We start from the raw sequence: 13,921 nt of genomic DNA on the forward strand, positions 1-13,921 counted from the left end.
CTTCGGTTGTGGAGGTTGTTGCTTTAAAGGAAAGGCTTGTGTTCGCCAAGCGCAAAGGTGTGAAGAAACTAATGGTGGAAGGGGTTCCAAGCTAGTCATCCAGGTGGTGCAAGATGTTTGGATGCCATATTGGCATCTTAAACCTATCATAGAGGACATCAAATGGTTGGCATATGGATTTCAGCATATCAGTTGGAAGCATATTATAGGGAGACTAATTTTGTGGTGGATGCATTAGCTCATGTGGGCCTCACTGTTGCCAACCCTCATTTTTTGGATTACTGTCTTCCGATTTTGACTATAGGGGCCTTTAATTTTGATTGTATAGGGAACGGTTGTATTAGCGGTTTAAATCCCATATAGATTTGGTTATAATTATTCTTTCCTTACCAGGATTGTATTTACTTGGGAGTATAAGGACTCCTCTCCTCTTTACTACCATAAATAAAGGCACAGTGTAAGGAAATAACATATCTGATACACACAGAGAAATCCCTACACTTTCTCTTGCCGCACCCCTTGCTCTCCTTGTTAGATAAATTGACTGCAACACGTTATTAGCACTTTCCTCCGCTGCGCTAGGAAATCTAACGTGGAATTTTTTGCATCAAAACAACAATGTTTATCTCGATATTTTTGCAGTCATAATAGCATGAACATTCACCATAATGCATCACTTAACTTTACGTTTACAAAATTTAGATTTTGCATATATTGTTGATGCATTACATTCATAATTGTTAAATTATACAATTTGGAAAGTGAAAAAAAAAAATTTAGCATTTCGATGGAAGTCCAGAGAGCAGCGGTGCGACTTCCTGAGTTGAGTCGCGAGACCAAACCACACAACCACAGGCTCCAGGTTTTGCAACCAAGAAACCCAACGTCATCCATGGCGTCCTTGTCATTGACCACCTTTGGTCATTGTCACTGACGACCAGAATGCGTCTTAAGCGATTATCTGACCAAGATTCGTTCGAATCTCATTGGATTTTTCAAAATTCCAATTTGAATTTTCTAGGGTTTTGGTTCTTAAATGTCGAAATTCACCTTTCTCCATTCATATTCATGATCAAAGTTGTATCACAAACTCGCCTCGAGTTTTTTCGACAAAAAAAGGTGCCTTAAGCGGCAACGCATGTTTTCTTCTCCAGCGAGCACACTTAGCAGCTGCTGGGATGTTTTAATGGTCCACTACGTCTTAATTGGGCACCTGGCACCTTGGGCCACAACAACTGAAAAAAAAAAAGCTTTTTTTTCTCTTGGGCTTGCTTATAGCAGCCCACTGTAGCTGCTTTGCTCGGCTCACATTGACACCAGCTTGTGTGGTTACCATGTGCCCCTGCGCTGCATCGCTCTAGGTCCCAGCCCGTGTGGCTACGACACCAGTGCACCGCAAATCACATGATCACTGCCATAATCTTCATTCGAAGACACATTCATAACACACTACAAACCGAGTACCTCGCTAAGGAAGATCCACGAGCTTTATGGGTCACTTTGGCGGATGGTTTCGATCACCAAAGAGACATCTTGTTGCTTAAAGCAAGACACGATTGGCAAGACTTGTGCTTCCAAGAATTTAGGTCTGTGAATGAATACAATTGTGAAGTTTTCTGAATTCGATCATTTCTCAAGTTCTTTAATGAAGACTTGACCAAAGATGATCTTCTGGATAATACCTATTCGACCTTCTCTGTGACCAATATCGTTAGGTAACAACAATATAAAGTTCATAAGTCCACTAAGTTTTCAGATTTGGTCTTTGTTTTACTTCTTGCTGAAAAACAGAATCAACTTTTGATGATTAATCATCAAGCTTGACCTATTGACGTGACCATTGTGCCTCAACCACACAATAGCGAGAATCGACTCCCGAACTACCGTTCTAGGCGTGGTAGGTGCGGCTAGAAGCCGTCCAACCAAGGTCAACAAACCCAAGGCCCATCTAAGGGAGGAAACCAAGCCCATAAGCATTTTAACCTCGTTCTCAAGGCCTCAAACTTCAAGAATAAGGGCAAAGCACCTACACCATGGATGCAGACATATGTCACCGATGTGGTTCAAATGACCATTGATCCCGTGTTTGCGGAGTTCCTCCCAAGGTCGTAGCTAAGTATCATTCTCATTATAAGAAGTTTGAATCAAACTTTACTCAAGCGGAATACAAAGATAGAGGTTTCTGACTTTCAAAATGAAGTTGTCCCAATGGAAGATAGATTCTTAGACATGACAAATTTGGCCAAATTTCTCCCCTTGGGGTCGAATTCCACTATGTGGCTGAATTTTACCCATGCAGCTGCCTTGCACAATCCTGGCCCATAAGAAAAGGTTTAATTTGGCGGAGCCAACAAAGGTAGTCGATTAGAGTGAGTTTGAGCAAATTGGTGGTGTTGGAACGGGGAGGAAAGAAGGCATAGCAGCAATGGAGGTCATAAAAACAGGTAGAGGATTGTGAGGTAGATGTAAGAGAAATATGGCTGAAGCCTTGCGATATATCACTTCTCGAGGTTCATTGATTGAATTACTAATATAATATATAGGGGATACTGACCTTTTTATCAGTAAACCAAGTTAAAATTAACAACTACAGTCACCAAACTATAACTTGCTTTTTGTTTAGGATGCTCACTTTAAGTACAATATTATAAAAAAGGGTAACACTAAGGAGATCAAATTTGCAAATCAAATTATGTGTCATCAATGGAAAATAAAAACGTTAATTAACACTTAAGTAATAATCCAATCATCAACGTCCATATCATTTGGTTTACAAATTTGGTCTTCCTAGCATTACGCTTTAAAAAAAGATTAACAAAATTGAGAAAACACGCAAAATCCCTAATTGCCAAAAATCGCAAAGATTTTGATGTGGGGTTTAAGTGGAGAAGGTGGGGGTGTAGGAATAATATTGGGAAGTAAGTGGGGTGTATTAAGATAAACTTTAATTAAAAAAAGTAAATATGATGTGTATTAAGCACATTAAATGTAGTCAACAAAATATGAGAGGTGTATTTAAAACAAGATGTAGGTTTCCTTGTTCTCAAAGAATTATGTTTACCTATTTGGTATTATTTAATTAGGCTTGTATTTTGTTGTCTACAGAGAAAATCATAAATGTTTGTTGTTTTAAAATTAATCAATAAGCTTATTGCTTGGTTGACCTCATCTTTTATTTTTATTTTTTTAACACATTTACCTTCCTTGGTTCTCTCTCTTTTATTTTATTTTTTATTACAAGTGATATTTTACACTACTCTTCACTAAAGGGACATAAAAGGGTTTGAACTTAGAACGCAGTGGATTTAAGAGGAATCTCCTAACCAAGTTGGAAATGATAATGTGGAAAATCTATATACAGGATGGTGGGTACCTATTTGAATTTTCATCTAAGATTAGCAACATTCAGTATTATAAACTTCTAAACATGCATTTTGGTGATTAATGGCTCGTTTCGAAATGCTTTTAACATGATTGAAACCTTTTTTGGTACAAATGCTTTTGAGTTTTGAGTTCCAAAAGCTCTTGAAGTGCATTTTGAAAGAAGCACCAATTATATGCTTATTGCAGAAAGCACTTACATTTTTACTAAGATTGGTTCCAAAAACACTTTCATTAAAAATGCTTTCAGTCATTTTAAAAACACTTCCTACAACAGCCTAAGTTAACGGTCTTGTGCTTCAACCACACAAGATAATACAAAATCCTTCTAAGCATTTTATGCACGCGTAAGAAAAGATCCATCCCTTAAGAAAAATTTGCGAAAACATTACAGTTATTCATCTACATCAGAGATGGTTTAAACAGCATTAGGGATCTTAGAAGCTACATTATTATATGCATGGTCTATTTCCTCCTCTGTCATCTCAACTGTATCATCGCTGTCGTATCCTGCTGCACCACTGCATATGCCTTCAGTTTTCCCACTGTCCCTCTCTTGTCTTTCCACCTTTGGTTTTTTCTTTGAGGACTCATCACCTAAACCATTAAGTTCTGCCTCGTAAATTTGTTTACAGTCCACAGCCTGTTTGCAGAGATCTTCCTTGAATACTGCCGCAGAGTTACTTCCGGTGCCCTCGAGCTTTGCCAACTCTTCGACTACACGAGGAATGAAATTCCACTGCTCAGTTATTTTCCGGACATCCTGCGAAGTACAAACAAAGTCATCAAACAGAAATTGGATTCGAGGATGAAGCAACATTGTTTTGTCTAGTCACAAATGCCATCATTGAACTTGCAACTGAATAGTGGAGAGCATCAATGGGTATCTGTTGAAGAAATTAAACGATATAGTTTTGTCACTTCTTAATAAGATCAATCATCATGTAACAGGATGACCGCAAATCCTATTTCAACTAGGATGTCATCAAGTTCATGCTCTAACAAGGCTAACAAATCAGTTTCAGGAAATGCAGAAATGCGGAATGTGAGTGTGCCCAGCTTTGAATGATCTAATGATCAAGTCAATTCCCATGGATCCCATATTTAAAGAAAAAAATGGCCCTGTTTAATGGCTTTCCCATTTTCAGTGGATTGAATCGAGCACGGCCCGAATTATGCATACACGAGCGCAAGCTGTCTTTACAAAATAAATGCAGACATAGTGCGCTAAGAAAAGAAAGGTATAAGGAACTTATGATTGGTTTTAATCAAGAAAATATAGGATATTGATCACCATTGTAAAAGTAATATATATTAGAGAGAAAATATACGAAGTATTGGTCACTCTTGTGAAATTAAAAACAATTGTTGTGCATACGGAGATCAAAATTCTTAAAATGTATACCCCATTGATTGTTTCAATATCAGATAATGTGATTCAACAGAGATGTCACTGCCTACAAATGGTGAAGGGAAACAATTTGATACGTGTTTCTGACAGGATCCAAACCCCCAAATTACATGTTCACTTTCCATGTACCTCCGACACAGGGTCTAAATTAGTTTCCTATTCCCTTTCTATTTTCACACGAGTGGGTGGAGGGGGAAGGGACTGAAGTATGCAAGAAAAAAGTTTAGCACTAGTTCAAAGGGACAAAGTGAGTTTCTGTAGGAATACCTGTTTTTGTTCAAGAAATTCTATTGCATCTTGTAAACAAGTTAAAATCCCTTCAGCTGCTATTTGCTTTATCTCATCAGGCTCTGGCTGTAAGAGGTAGAAGAACAGAATAAAGATCAGATTTATCCAGAAGATAAGGTAAGTCTCGTATACAATTGAAAGAGGAAAAGAAATTAATAAATATCCTACACCTCTCAACCACTACTCTATCAGCGGGTCGAGAGAAGACATTATTTCCAAGAGGGACATCTATAAATGACAATTGTGAGTCCGTGAAATTCAGCGGCTGTAAAAACAAACATGTGCTAACACACACACACACACACAAATAGTAGAATGCCAATAACCTTTTCTTCTTGACTCTCCAGCCACGATATTGTCTTATTCAAATCATCAACTGCCCACTTCTTCACTTGAGAAGGAGAAAAGCACTCTTTAACAGTATTAGAAGCTTTTATCTGCTAAATATATACACAAGAAACCGACATTGGTATATTAAATTTCCACTGGCATCAAAACTACTAAAAACTAAAAAAGTAAAATCTGACACGTTTTATCATTAAACTAGTCAAAACATACCTTTGAAGTTGCTGGGGCAGTTGATTTCAATGGTGTTTCTCCATCTTGCTTCTTAGATTTACTAGGTCGGGATACCTTTTTGTCTGCAGACAGTCACTAGAGCATTGATAAGCTATAAATGCAACAACAATACGAATCTAAGACCAAATAGTGACCAACTAAATTATCCTAACTAAGATTTTGAAAAATTAAACTCAACATGAGGTATTAAAACTGTAGTAACAAATTAAAAATAAATTAAATATTAAGACAAGAATACTTTTTGTTGTACAGAATTATCAAACCTAGCAGATATTCTTGCTCGAAAAGTTAGAATTCCACTAAACATTCTTACACCTTGGCTGTTTTGATGGGAAACACTGCTTTTACGCCAGGGTTTTCCAGCATTCATAAGGTAACTTTCAATATCGACAAGCTTCTTTTGGGCGTAACATTCTGATATCCAATCCTAATATGAACAAAATAGACACCTTTAAATAACCACAAAGTATAAATTATCATTCAGAAAACAATTGTGGAAGCATCAGCATTGAGTGTGATTTTTTTTTTTTTTTTTGAAACTAGTGTCTCCGGATCTTTGACCCGACTAATTGCTAGGCCCCCCCCTGCCTGACCCCACAACATTTGGGAAGCAAGAAACTCTAGCAATTGCTAGGTGGGTAACTTGAGGGGTGTCGAACCCCAGACCTCTTGGTAGCAAACCAAGGGCCTGACCATTAGACTAAACACTCTTAGGTGCATTGAGTGTGATTATAGAAAACTAATTTGCTCTTATCTCGTGAAATGGGACTTGTATTTAGCATAAGAGTGCACAAGACAAGCTAATGAATCTATAATAACAGAACTGAGCACTTAGTGACTTTAGTGCAGCTTGCGGAAACAAAGAAGAACCAACAAAACCAGTCAATGGCTGAAGACAAATTATCATTTCGGACAAGATATTAATACGACAGAAATAAATAATCAGTGCATCACATATACCATAGAAGTTTTACTTTAGTTTGGCTTTATGAAATACGAAACAATCTCTTAATTTATTGTAGCCTGCCCTAAATAACAAACCATCTCAATTGACTAAAAAGAATGCATTTCTATACAGAATAAAAAATGCATACGACACACAAGTCAATGGTCTATTTTTGAAAGAAAAATTAGAAACCTTTGAAACTATAGTTCCACAATCTGCCTCAACTTGTCGAAACTTTGGGGTGTTTGGAAATGCACAAACTAAGAGAGTGCAATCTGAACTCCAGTCAGGCTGATATTCCGCTCCCATTTCCAAAGCCTGTGACCGCAAATTGCTGCGCTCAGGATTAACAAACCCAGACAGCACAAACACTACTCCTTCCTGGTCACATATGAGTTATGATATTATCCTCACATTGTCAAGTCAAAAGACAAACAGAACAATGCAGCTTGATAAATCTCATTATTCCACACTATCTAGTACCATGAATTTGGAAAAGTTTGCAGTTCCGGAACTGGATGCAGAAGATTTCTTGATGTCCTTAGAAGGCGTACCCCCGCACCCCCTGGCTACCCTTGGCTTTCCTTCCTCATTGCTTTCTTCACCTTCAGCAGCCCCAGTTAATTTCTTTCCAGGAGACTCACTCTCATTGTCTCTTGAACTAATCCACGAAGGAAGGCTTCGCTTCCCGGCCTTATCAGAACCATTACCCTGGCTGGCTTTCGAATGAGACATTTTTAAAAGCAATTTAAATCCCCAAATTGCTTCCAATCAACAGCTATACAAAATTTACAGCAACCCAGTTAGGCTAATGGAAAAACATCACAGTTTCCACAAGCTCCACCGTGATAATATATATATATATATATATATATATATAGATATATACCTACAATTGGTAGCATGTTCAAGTGATATTTATACAATCACAGGCCAAGAAATATAATTTAAAAAAATTAAAATAACAATTAAGTATAAAAGTTACAATCTTGACAGTTCATGCAGTAAGAGACAGCATCAAATAAATTAGAATTCCCAAATCAAATCAAAATACAGAGAGAGAGGAAATTGGGGGAAAGTAAAAACCCTAGTTGCAGGAAGAGAGTAATTGGAGAACCGTTGGCTTCTCTTTCACTTGGGGGCCCTGCAATTGCTTCCAATTCCGTACAGAAATTGGGTTTTGCTTCGATTTTCCTCAGCTGCTTTCTCCTGCCAACGAGGAGTGGCGTGGCCCAGTGCGAGTGGTGGGCTCTGAGGAGCGCACGGTCAAAACGCATAACTTGAAGGGCACATCTGCAAAATAATAAAGTACAAGAGTTAGAAAAAAGTTCACTGTCCTCTTTTTCGCTGTCCCCTCCCTGTACCATGCTACCGTGGTGACACGTTTGACACTCAAAACGTTTCTATTACGTTAGGACAGGTGTCATCAACGGAAGCAATTGATACGGAGGAGACAGATAAAAGCGGGACACGAGATTTGTACCTCCGATGCAACTCCCGCTCAAGTTCCAAAACGATGTCAGTCTCTCAAAATTTCAAAACTCAAATCCTCCTCGCCTCTTCCGTCTCGCAGACCCCGCGAGAACGACACAGACGGTAAATCGCCTCCGTCGTCGCCCTCCTCTCGCCTCCGTCGTCTCCCTCCTCCTCTCTCCTTCTCTCTGGAATCGATCCATCTTTTCGAAGAGGATAAACAGATCTGAAATGGTGTTTAGGTACGCAACTTCTTTGCCGTTTTGTTTTCTATTTTTGATTAAGGTTTTTTTTTTTTTATTATTATTTTTTTTTATTTTTAATTCCCATTTCTGAAATCAATTCTTGCTATTTCTTCTGGGTATTTGCTGTAATTTGTGTTCACTTAGTATTATAAGTGAAATAAATTGTTAATTTCGACCACAATTACAAGGGTTAAGGGTTTGCTCGGGTTTAAGGATTTGGTAAATTGTTAATTAAGAACTTTGTAGCATTTAGCTGCTTAGTTTGTTTAAAGTTAATTTGTGGTGGAGTGTTATGGTTTTGATTATTGCTGGTATAGCAATATACCATTTAATTAATTACCCAAAACAAGCCCTAAACCCTGTATTTTGTCTCTTCTTCTCTCATAGGGCTCTCCCTTCGGAAAATTGAATTGTGAGAGAGAAAAGATGAACGACGCTTGGAACTCCGATCCAGTGGATCCGCTGCAGGGTTTCACAGGCCTCGCCCTCTTCCACCAGAGCTGCAAGGCTATTCCAGACAGTTCAACTTCCATTCCATTTGATTTCGACCGCGACCTCCAAGCCATCCATTCCCAATTCAACTCCACGGTACTTGCTAACACTGCTCCACTCTCCAAAATATAGATTTGAGTTCAGTTTTTATTTTGGGTGAAAAGTTTTCAGTTTAATTATATTTCTGCTTACTGTGAGTTTATTACTTTCTATCGGGTAAATATTGTTTTCTTTAATTTTCTGAAATTTTGTTGCAATTTTTATTTTTAAATTTATGACCCAGAAAGTATAGGATTAGTAATTTCATTTTTGTTTGGAATCTTGTATATTGTTTTTATTATCTAGTTGGTTGAACTCAGTTTGACTATTTTGATGTGGGTGCTTAATTGAAGCCTATATTTCTGTTGGTTGCTGAGAAAACTAATGGAAAACGTATAAATATACTTTTGGCACTTTGTTTTGAATTAGAATTTGAGAAGCTGAAAATCTGACAGGAGTTTGATTTTCTTTTCGGAGTTTTTGGGATACCTTGGAAAGCTGATAATATTATTTATGTTATTTTATGATTGTTTTTGTTAAAATTCAACAAGCAGACTGAGAACCAATTTAATTTTTATTACTGAACTTATAGCTTAGTATAATGCAAAACTGGTTCTATAAGTATGTTCTCAATGAAATTTTTTGTGTTCAAGTTTCGTCTCAAATGAGGTCTTTCTGTATCTGATCTCTTGCACAATGGAATTCTATCAGTGGGTGGAAAGCATTCGTAGTTAATTCTTTCTGGTGGTTTTTCAGGCCTCACAAGTTAAACTTGTAGATCAGGTAAAAAACATTTTAAGTGATACTTCAAAAACTCTGAAGTCTGGTAATCCACAAGCAACAAAACAGAAAAGTGAAGGTTTTCCTGAAAAGGCTAGGTAAAGTATATGGCTGGTGCTTTCATTTCCTTAAGTACTTTTTACAGATATAGGTTGATATTTTATTATACTCATTTTGCAGTCAACCTAACATGAGTTTGCTACCGTCTTTTGATATCAATGGGCTTGAGAGTAAGTTGCACTCCCTCTGTGTTCCTGAATTTATACTACAAACCCTTGTGCAACTGTAAATTTTAATGCTTTCTGATTGGTGCACAGATGCTAGAAAAGCAAAAGAGAATTTTAGGGGTGGTGCTGCATTGGATGCAGATCAGCAAGCTTTCCATATCCGACTCAAGTTGATGGTGCTTAGTCACACATCTTCATCTCATTTTTTTTTTTTTTATTATTTTTTAATCTCCATCTCAATTTTGACCCACTTACTAATTCTACTATATCAAATAAAAATTTTAAAATTACTTTTATTTCTGCTTAGTCTCAGTTTATCTAAGGTAAATATTGTTTTTCTTAACATGCTACCTTTTCCAGTGTACTTATTCCTTAAATTTATAACTGGGAAAACGAATGACAAGTAGATAAAAGCATATTAATATGGGTTTTTTGACAATTTGTTTGAACCTTGTAATTGGGTGGTATGAAAATTGGAGTGGGTTGAATTTTTTCCCTTTCAAAGTTTTGGCATTTTTAATCTTGGGAAAGCCCCCAGAATACTATTTATTTATTTATCTTTTTATTTATGATTAGGTTTGCTAAGTTTTAAAAAGTGAATTTATACCTTATCATCTTGCATACAGTGGGGGACCGACTCTATAAGTACGTCCTCATTATAGGGTTAATTTTTGTCTCCAATAAAACTTTTTATATTTAATCATTGTTATACATGCAATGCAATCATATGTACACTGCAATTTAATCACAAAAGCAATAAAAGTTAATTCTTACGGCACTTTTTTCAGGCCTCACAACATAGTCCAAGTAAACTTAAGGATGAAGGGGAAAACATTGTAAGTGGTACATCAGAAATTCTGGAGCCTGGTAATCGACAAGCATTGAAACAGAAAAGTAAAGTTGTTACTGAAAAGGGTGCGGAAAGTCCCCGACAGAGAAGACCAGCCTTGGGTCTTAAACGTGCTCGGTTTTCTATGAAGCCTGATTCCAGGTAATGCTAATGGTTGGTGCTTCATTTTATTAAAAAGTACTTTTACTCTTTTACATATAGAGGTTGACGTTTGTTACATGCAGTCAACCTGATACGAGTTTGCTACCACCTTTTGATGCCCAAAAATATACAGACCCAGAGGAATTGTTCAAGGAACTTGAAAAATATGAGAGTAAGTTGCACCCCACTTGTATTTCGTAATCTTTGCAAATCCTAGTCCAACTGTAAATTTTACTGCTTTCTGATTCGTACACAGATGCTAAAAAGGAATTGGAGAAACTGAAGGGTGGTGCTATGTTGGATGCATACAAGCACAATCCATCCCCAATTAAACGGACCCGTCGACCATCGATTCTAAGGTAATAATAAATTTTATTTAATGGCCATAAAATAAATATTTTCGTCTATATGTTCTTTATGCCTGCATTGGTATGTAGCATGCTTTTTCTTTTTGTGATTAGGACATCATTGTTTTTTATAATGCAGAAAGCGGGCTAAGCACAAGCATTCCTATCCGCTGATGGATTTTGAAAGTAGTGAGAATGGTAGTCCACTGAATCATAGCACACGAATAGAACCTAACAAAAATGTTGCACAGGAGGAGATGGATTTAGCTGGTAAGAAAATCCTGTTAAAGAGGTCTTTAGTATCTACTGTAAATCACGATCTTTGCGAAGTGTGCATATATATTTTTTCACTTCCCATCCCCTTATTATTCATTCCTAGGGGCATGATAACTCTGACCATTACAGGTTCATTAGCTGAGGAAGTGAACGATAGAAATTTTGATGAACTGCTGTCTCTAAATACTGAATGTCTAGAAGGTGATGGGGCGGTTACTCATGTACAGAAGTGTTTGAGGATGCAATCAATTGAACCAGAGAAATCTGACCTCCCAGAATTCCAAAGTATCCCTAAGGGTGACTGTTTGACAGACATAGATAATTTGTTAAAAGGGTTAATCAGTTCAACAGGTGCGAAGCATAGAAAGCGGCCAGAAGGGTCTATTCGTTTTGCATCTCCAACACCACCAAAAAGCCCCTTTGCTTCAATTCTGGATTTGCATAAGAGAATTTTACATTCAAGTCCATCAAGCGATCCATTTTCAGCTCATGATATTGATCGGTTGCCAGAGACAAATCCTTCATCAGTTGAGAACTGCAACAAACAATCTGAGCTGGTTGACATGAGAGAGCAGATTACCGTTTCTAATACGTTGAAGTCACCTTTCATTGAACCAAATGACAATATTGAAGTTGCTGTGGTAGGTGGTACATCTGATGTGGATATTGAAGAATTGAGTTATGCATTGAAAAGATCTGTGAGTGAAGATTCAAGTAAACATGATGTGAGAATTGATGTTGGCTCAAGTGGATCTCATGTTGACCTTGAGGAAAACATTGGAGGGAGTAACATGCATAACAGGGTTATAAATGACACATCACATAGCCCTGGTACCGATACGGATGCTTGGGACAATGGGGACAATGGAGATAATGATGGGGATGAGGTCTGTCTACCTTTTGGCTTTTTACATTTTTTGTTTATGGAATTGTAAACCTTTTCTGATTTTGTGATGTATTGTGACAAGATACAGGTTGAAAATGAACATGAGGAAGCAGTGGCTAGTGCGGAGCCTGAACTTGATGTGGCAGATTCAACTTTGGGAAAGGCGGGCAGCACTCTGAATGACAATGTGCACCCTGATGCTGATACAGATAATAGGGACAATGTGACTAATGATGGGGACCAGGTCTGTTTACCCTTTTGGCTTGTTTATATTTATGTTTGAGCTGTAAACATTTGCTGATTTTGCGATGTATTATGACAAGATCCAGGTGGAAGACAAACATGAGGAAACATTGGCTAGCGAGGAGCCTGAACTTAACGTGGCAGACTCAACTTTGGAGAATACGAGCAGCGCTCTGAATGAAAATATACAGATCAAAGCAAACTCACGCCCACAGATAAAACGGAAGAGTAGAGAAGTTTCTAGAAGGAAAAGTCTAGCAGGTGTGTACTCGTGCATATGTGCCAACATACTAACATCCACTGCTGCTGCTGCTTCTTTACTGCTATTGTTAATATTCATTTTCTGTTTGAATATCAACTTCTTAGGGGCTGGTACAACGTGGCAATCTGGTGTAAGGCGAAGCACGAGGATCAAGACGAGACCTTTGGAGTATTGGAAAGGGGAGCGGCTGTTATATGGACGTATACACGACAGTGAGTATTTTGTTTTCACAGTCAAAATGCTCTTTGTTTTCATTTTTATAATTACTAGCTCTCTCACGTGTATCTGATTGCCGTTTCACTTTCTATTACACATAAGAAATCCACGAGCAAAACAAGTTAATCATAATCATACTGGATATTGCAGGTTTGGTAACAGTAATTGGGATTAAGTACGCCTCTCCAGAAAAGGATAATGGAAGAGGTCCTCTGAAGGTGAAGTCATTCGTCTCTGATGAATACAAAGAGCTTGTCGAGCTGGCAGCTTTGCATTGACATGGCTGATCACTTAAGAATACAAGATTTGAGATATGTATTGGCGATTCTTATTCGTTCCATCCCTGCAAACATTTTTTCGTTTAAGGAAGTATTTGTCGAAGCGGATGCCCTGTCTTATGAGTAAACTGGAAAGATTATTGTTGTAAAAGTAACCATTGCTGCCTTTGTACAACCTTACTCTCGATGATGATCAACATATGAAGAGTGATACTCGTTACCCTTTTTATCTTCAAATGCCTTTTGTTTCTGACTTTTATGGGGTTTTCGTAACGCGTATAGAAGGGTAATTTGGTAATTTTGTCGGTGCCGACGAAATTGTTTACATTTCGTCTTGCCTCTAAATTGGAGCTGCTAGTGCTAACAAAAATGGTTGCAAAGGTTTTGATATTTTGTGGCGGGACATGATATGATCAACCACGCAGTTTAGGAAAGGTGATCTAACTTGTATAGCTTAATGCATGTTTAATGAACATTGGACATTCAGTCTGGACCGTGGTTTCAATGCTTAATTTTAATGGCGTCGTAAAAAAGAAAAGTCTCGCTTGATTTTAAATTATA

At 37.6% G+C, this 13,921-nt stretch overlaps 2 protein-coding genes across 5 annotated transcripts; one reads left to right on the plus strand and one right to left on the minus strand.

The window, feature by feature from the left end:
• Positions 1-3,653: 3,653 nt before the first annotated feature.
• On the minus strand, positions 3,654-7,832 carry LOC137708487 (DNA-repair protein XRCC1). 3 transcript variants are annotated; one of them, XM_068447576.1, is made up of 8 exons: positions 7,692-7,832; positions 7,089-7,383; positions 6,798-6,986; positions 5,975-6,086; positions 5,639-5,721; positions 5,407-5,517; positions 5,060-5,146; positions 3,654-4,144 (listed from the first exon to the last, which is right to left on the minus strand). In XM_068447576.1, the coding sequence occupies exons 2-8, from the start codon at positions 7,338-7,340 to the stop codon at positions 3,800-3,802; spliced, it is 1,179 nt and encodes a 392-aa protein (XP_068303677.1). In that variant the 5' UTR covers positions 7,341-7,383; positions 7,692-7,832; the 3' UTR covers positions 3,654-3,799. The 3 variants fall into 3 exon arrangements, with proteins under 3 accessions (XP_068303677.1, XP_068303675.1, XP_068303676.1); XM_068447574.1 differs by having other exon boundaries at positions 5,407-5,520; XM_068447575.1 differs by having other exon boundaries at positions 5,407-5,520; positions 7,089-7,827.
• A 274-nt stretch (positions 7,833-8,106) lies between these two features.
• LOC137708665 (centromere protein C-like) lies at positions 8,107-13,597 on the plus strand. 2 transcript variants are annotated; one of them, XM_068447786.1, is made up of 14 exons: positions 8,107-8,320; positions 8,711-8,911; positions 9,611-9,732; positions 9,815-9,864; positions 9,952-10,037; positions 10,650-10,852; positions 10,936-11,024; positions 11,109-11,211; positions 11,339-11,469; positions 11,605-12,362; positions 12,450-12,605; positions 12,685-12,865; positions 12,971-13,078; positions 13,233-13,597. In XM_068447786.1, exons 2-14 carry the CDS (start codon positions 8,750-8,752, stop codon positions 13,358-13,360), a joined length of 2,277 nt encoding a protein of 758 aa, XP_068303887.1. In that variant the 5' UTR covers positions 8,107-8,320; positions 8,711-8,749; the 3' UTR covers positions 13,361-13,597. The 2 variants fall into 2 exon arrangements, with proteins under 2 accessions (XP_068303887.1, XP_068303888.1); XM_068447787.1 differs by having other exon boundaries at positions 8,108-8,320; positions 12,691-12,865.
• The last annotated feature ends 324 nt before the right edge of the window (positions 13,598-13,921 follow it).

Source organism: Pyrus communis, chromosome 11 (genome assembly GCF_963583255.1).
Source record: "Pyrus communis chromosome 11, drPyrComm1.1, whole genome shotgun sequence".
Taxonomy (NCBI): Eukaryota; Viridiplantae; Streptophyta; class Magnoliopsida; order Rosales; family Rosaceae; genus Pyrus; species Pyrus communis.

Excerpts from the sequence above, each read along its gene's own strand:
- LOC137708487 (XM_068447574.1), bottom strand. The coding sequence starts at position 7,340 with ATGTCTCATTCGAAAGCCAGCCAGGGTAATGGTTCTGATAAGGCCGGG. Across the intron at positions 6,987-7,088 it reads CAAACTTTTCCAAATTCATG|GAAGGAGTAGTGTTTGTGCT; the intron begins GTACTAGATAGT and ends ATATGTGACCAG. Across the intron at positions 4,145-5,059 it reads AATTTCTTGAACAAAAACAG|GATGTCCGGAAAATAACTGA; the intron begins GTATTCCTACAG and ends TGTACTTCGCAG.
- LOC137708665 (XM_068447786.1), top strand. The coding sequence starts at position 8,750 with ATGAACGACGCTTGGAACTCCGATCCAGTGGATCCGCTGCAGGGTTTC. Across the intron at positions 9,865-9,951 it reads TGATATCAATGGGCTTGAGA|ATGCTAGAAAAGCAAAAGAG; the intron begins GTAAGTTGCACT and ends ATTGGTGCACAG. Across the intron at positions 12,866-12,970 it reads TAGAAGGAAAAGTCTAGCAG|GGGCTGGTACAACGTGGCAA; the intron begins GTGTGTACTCGT and ends TCAACTTCTTAG.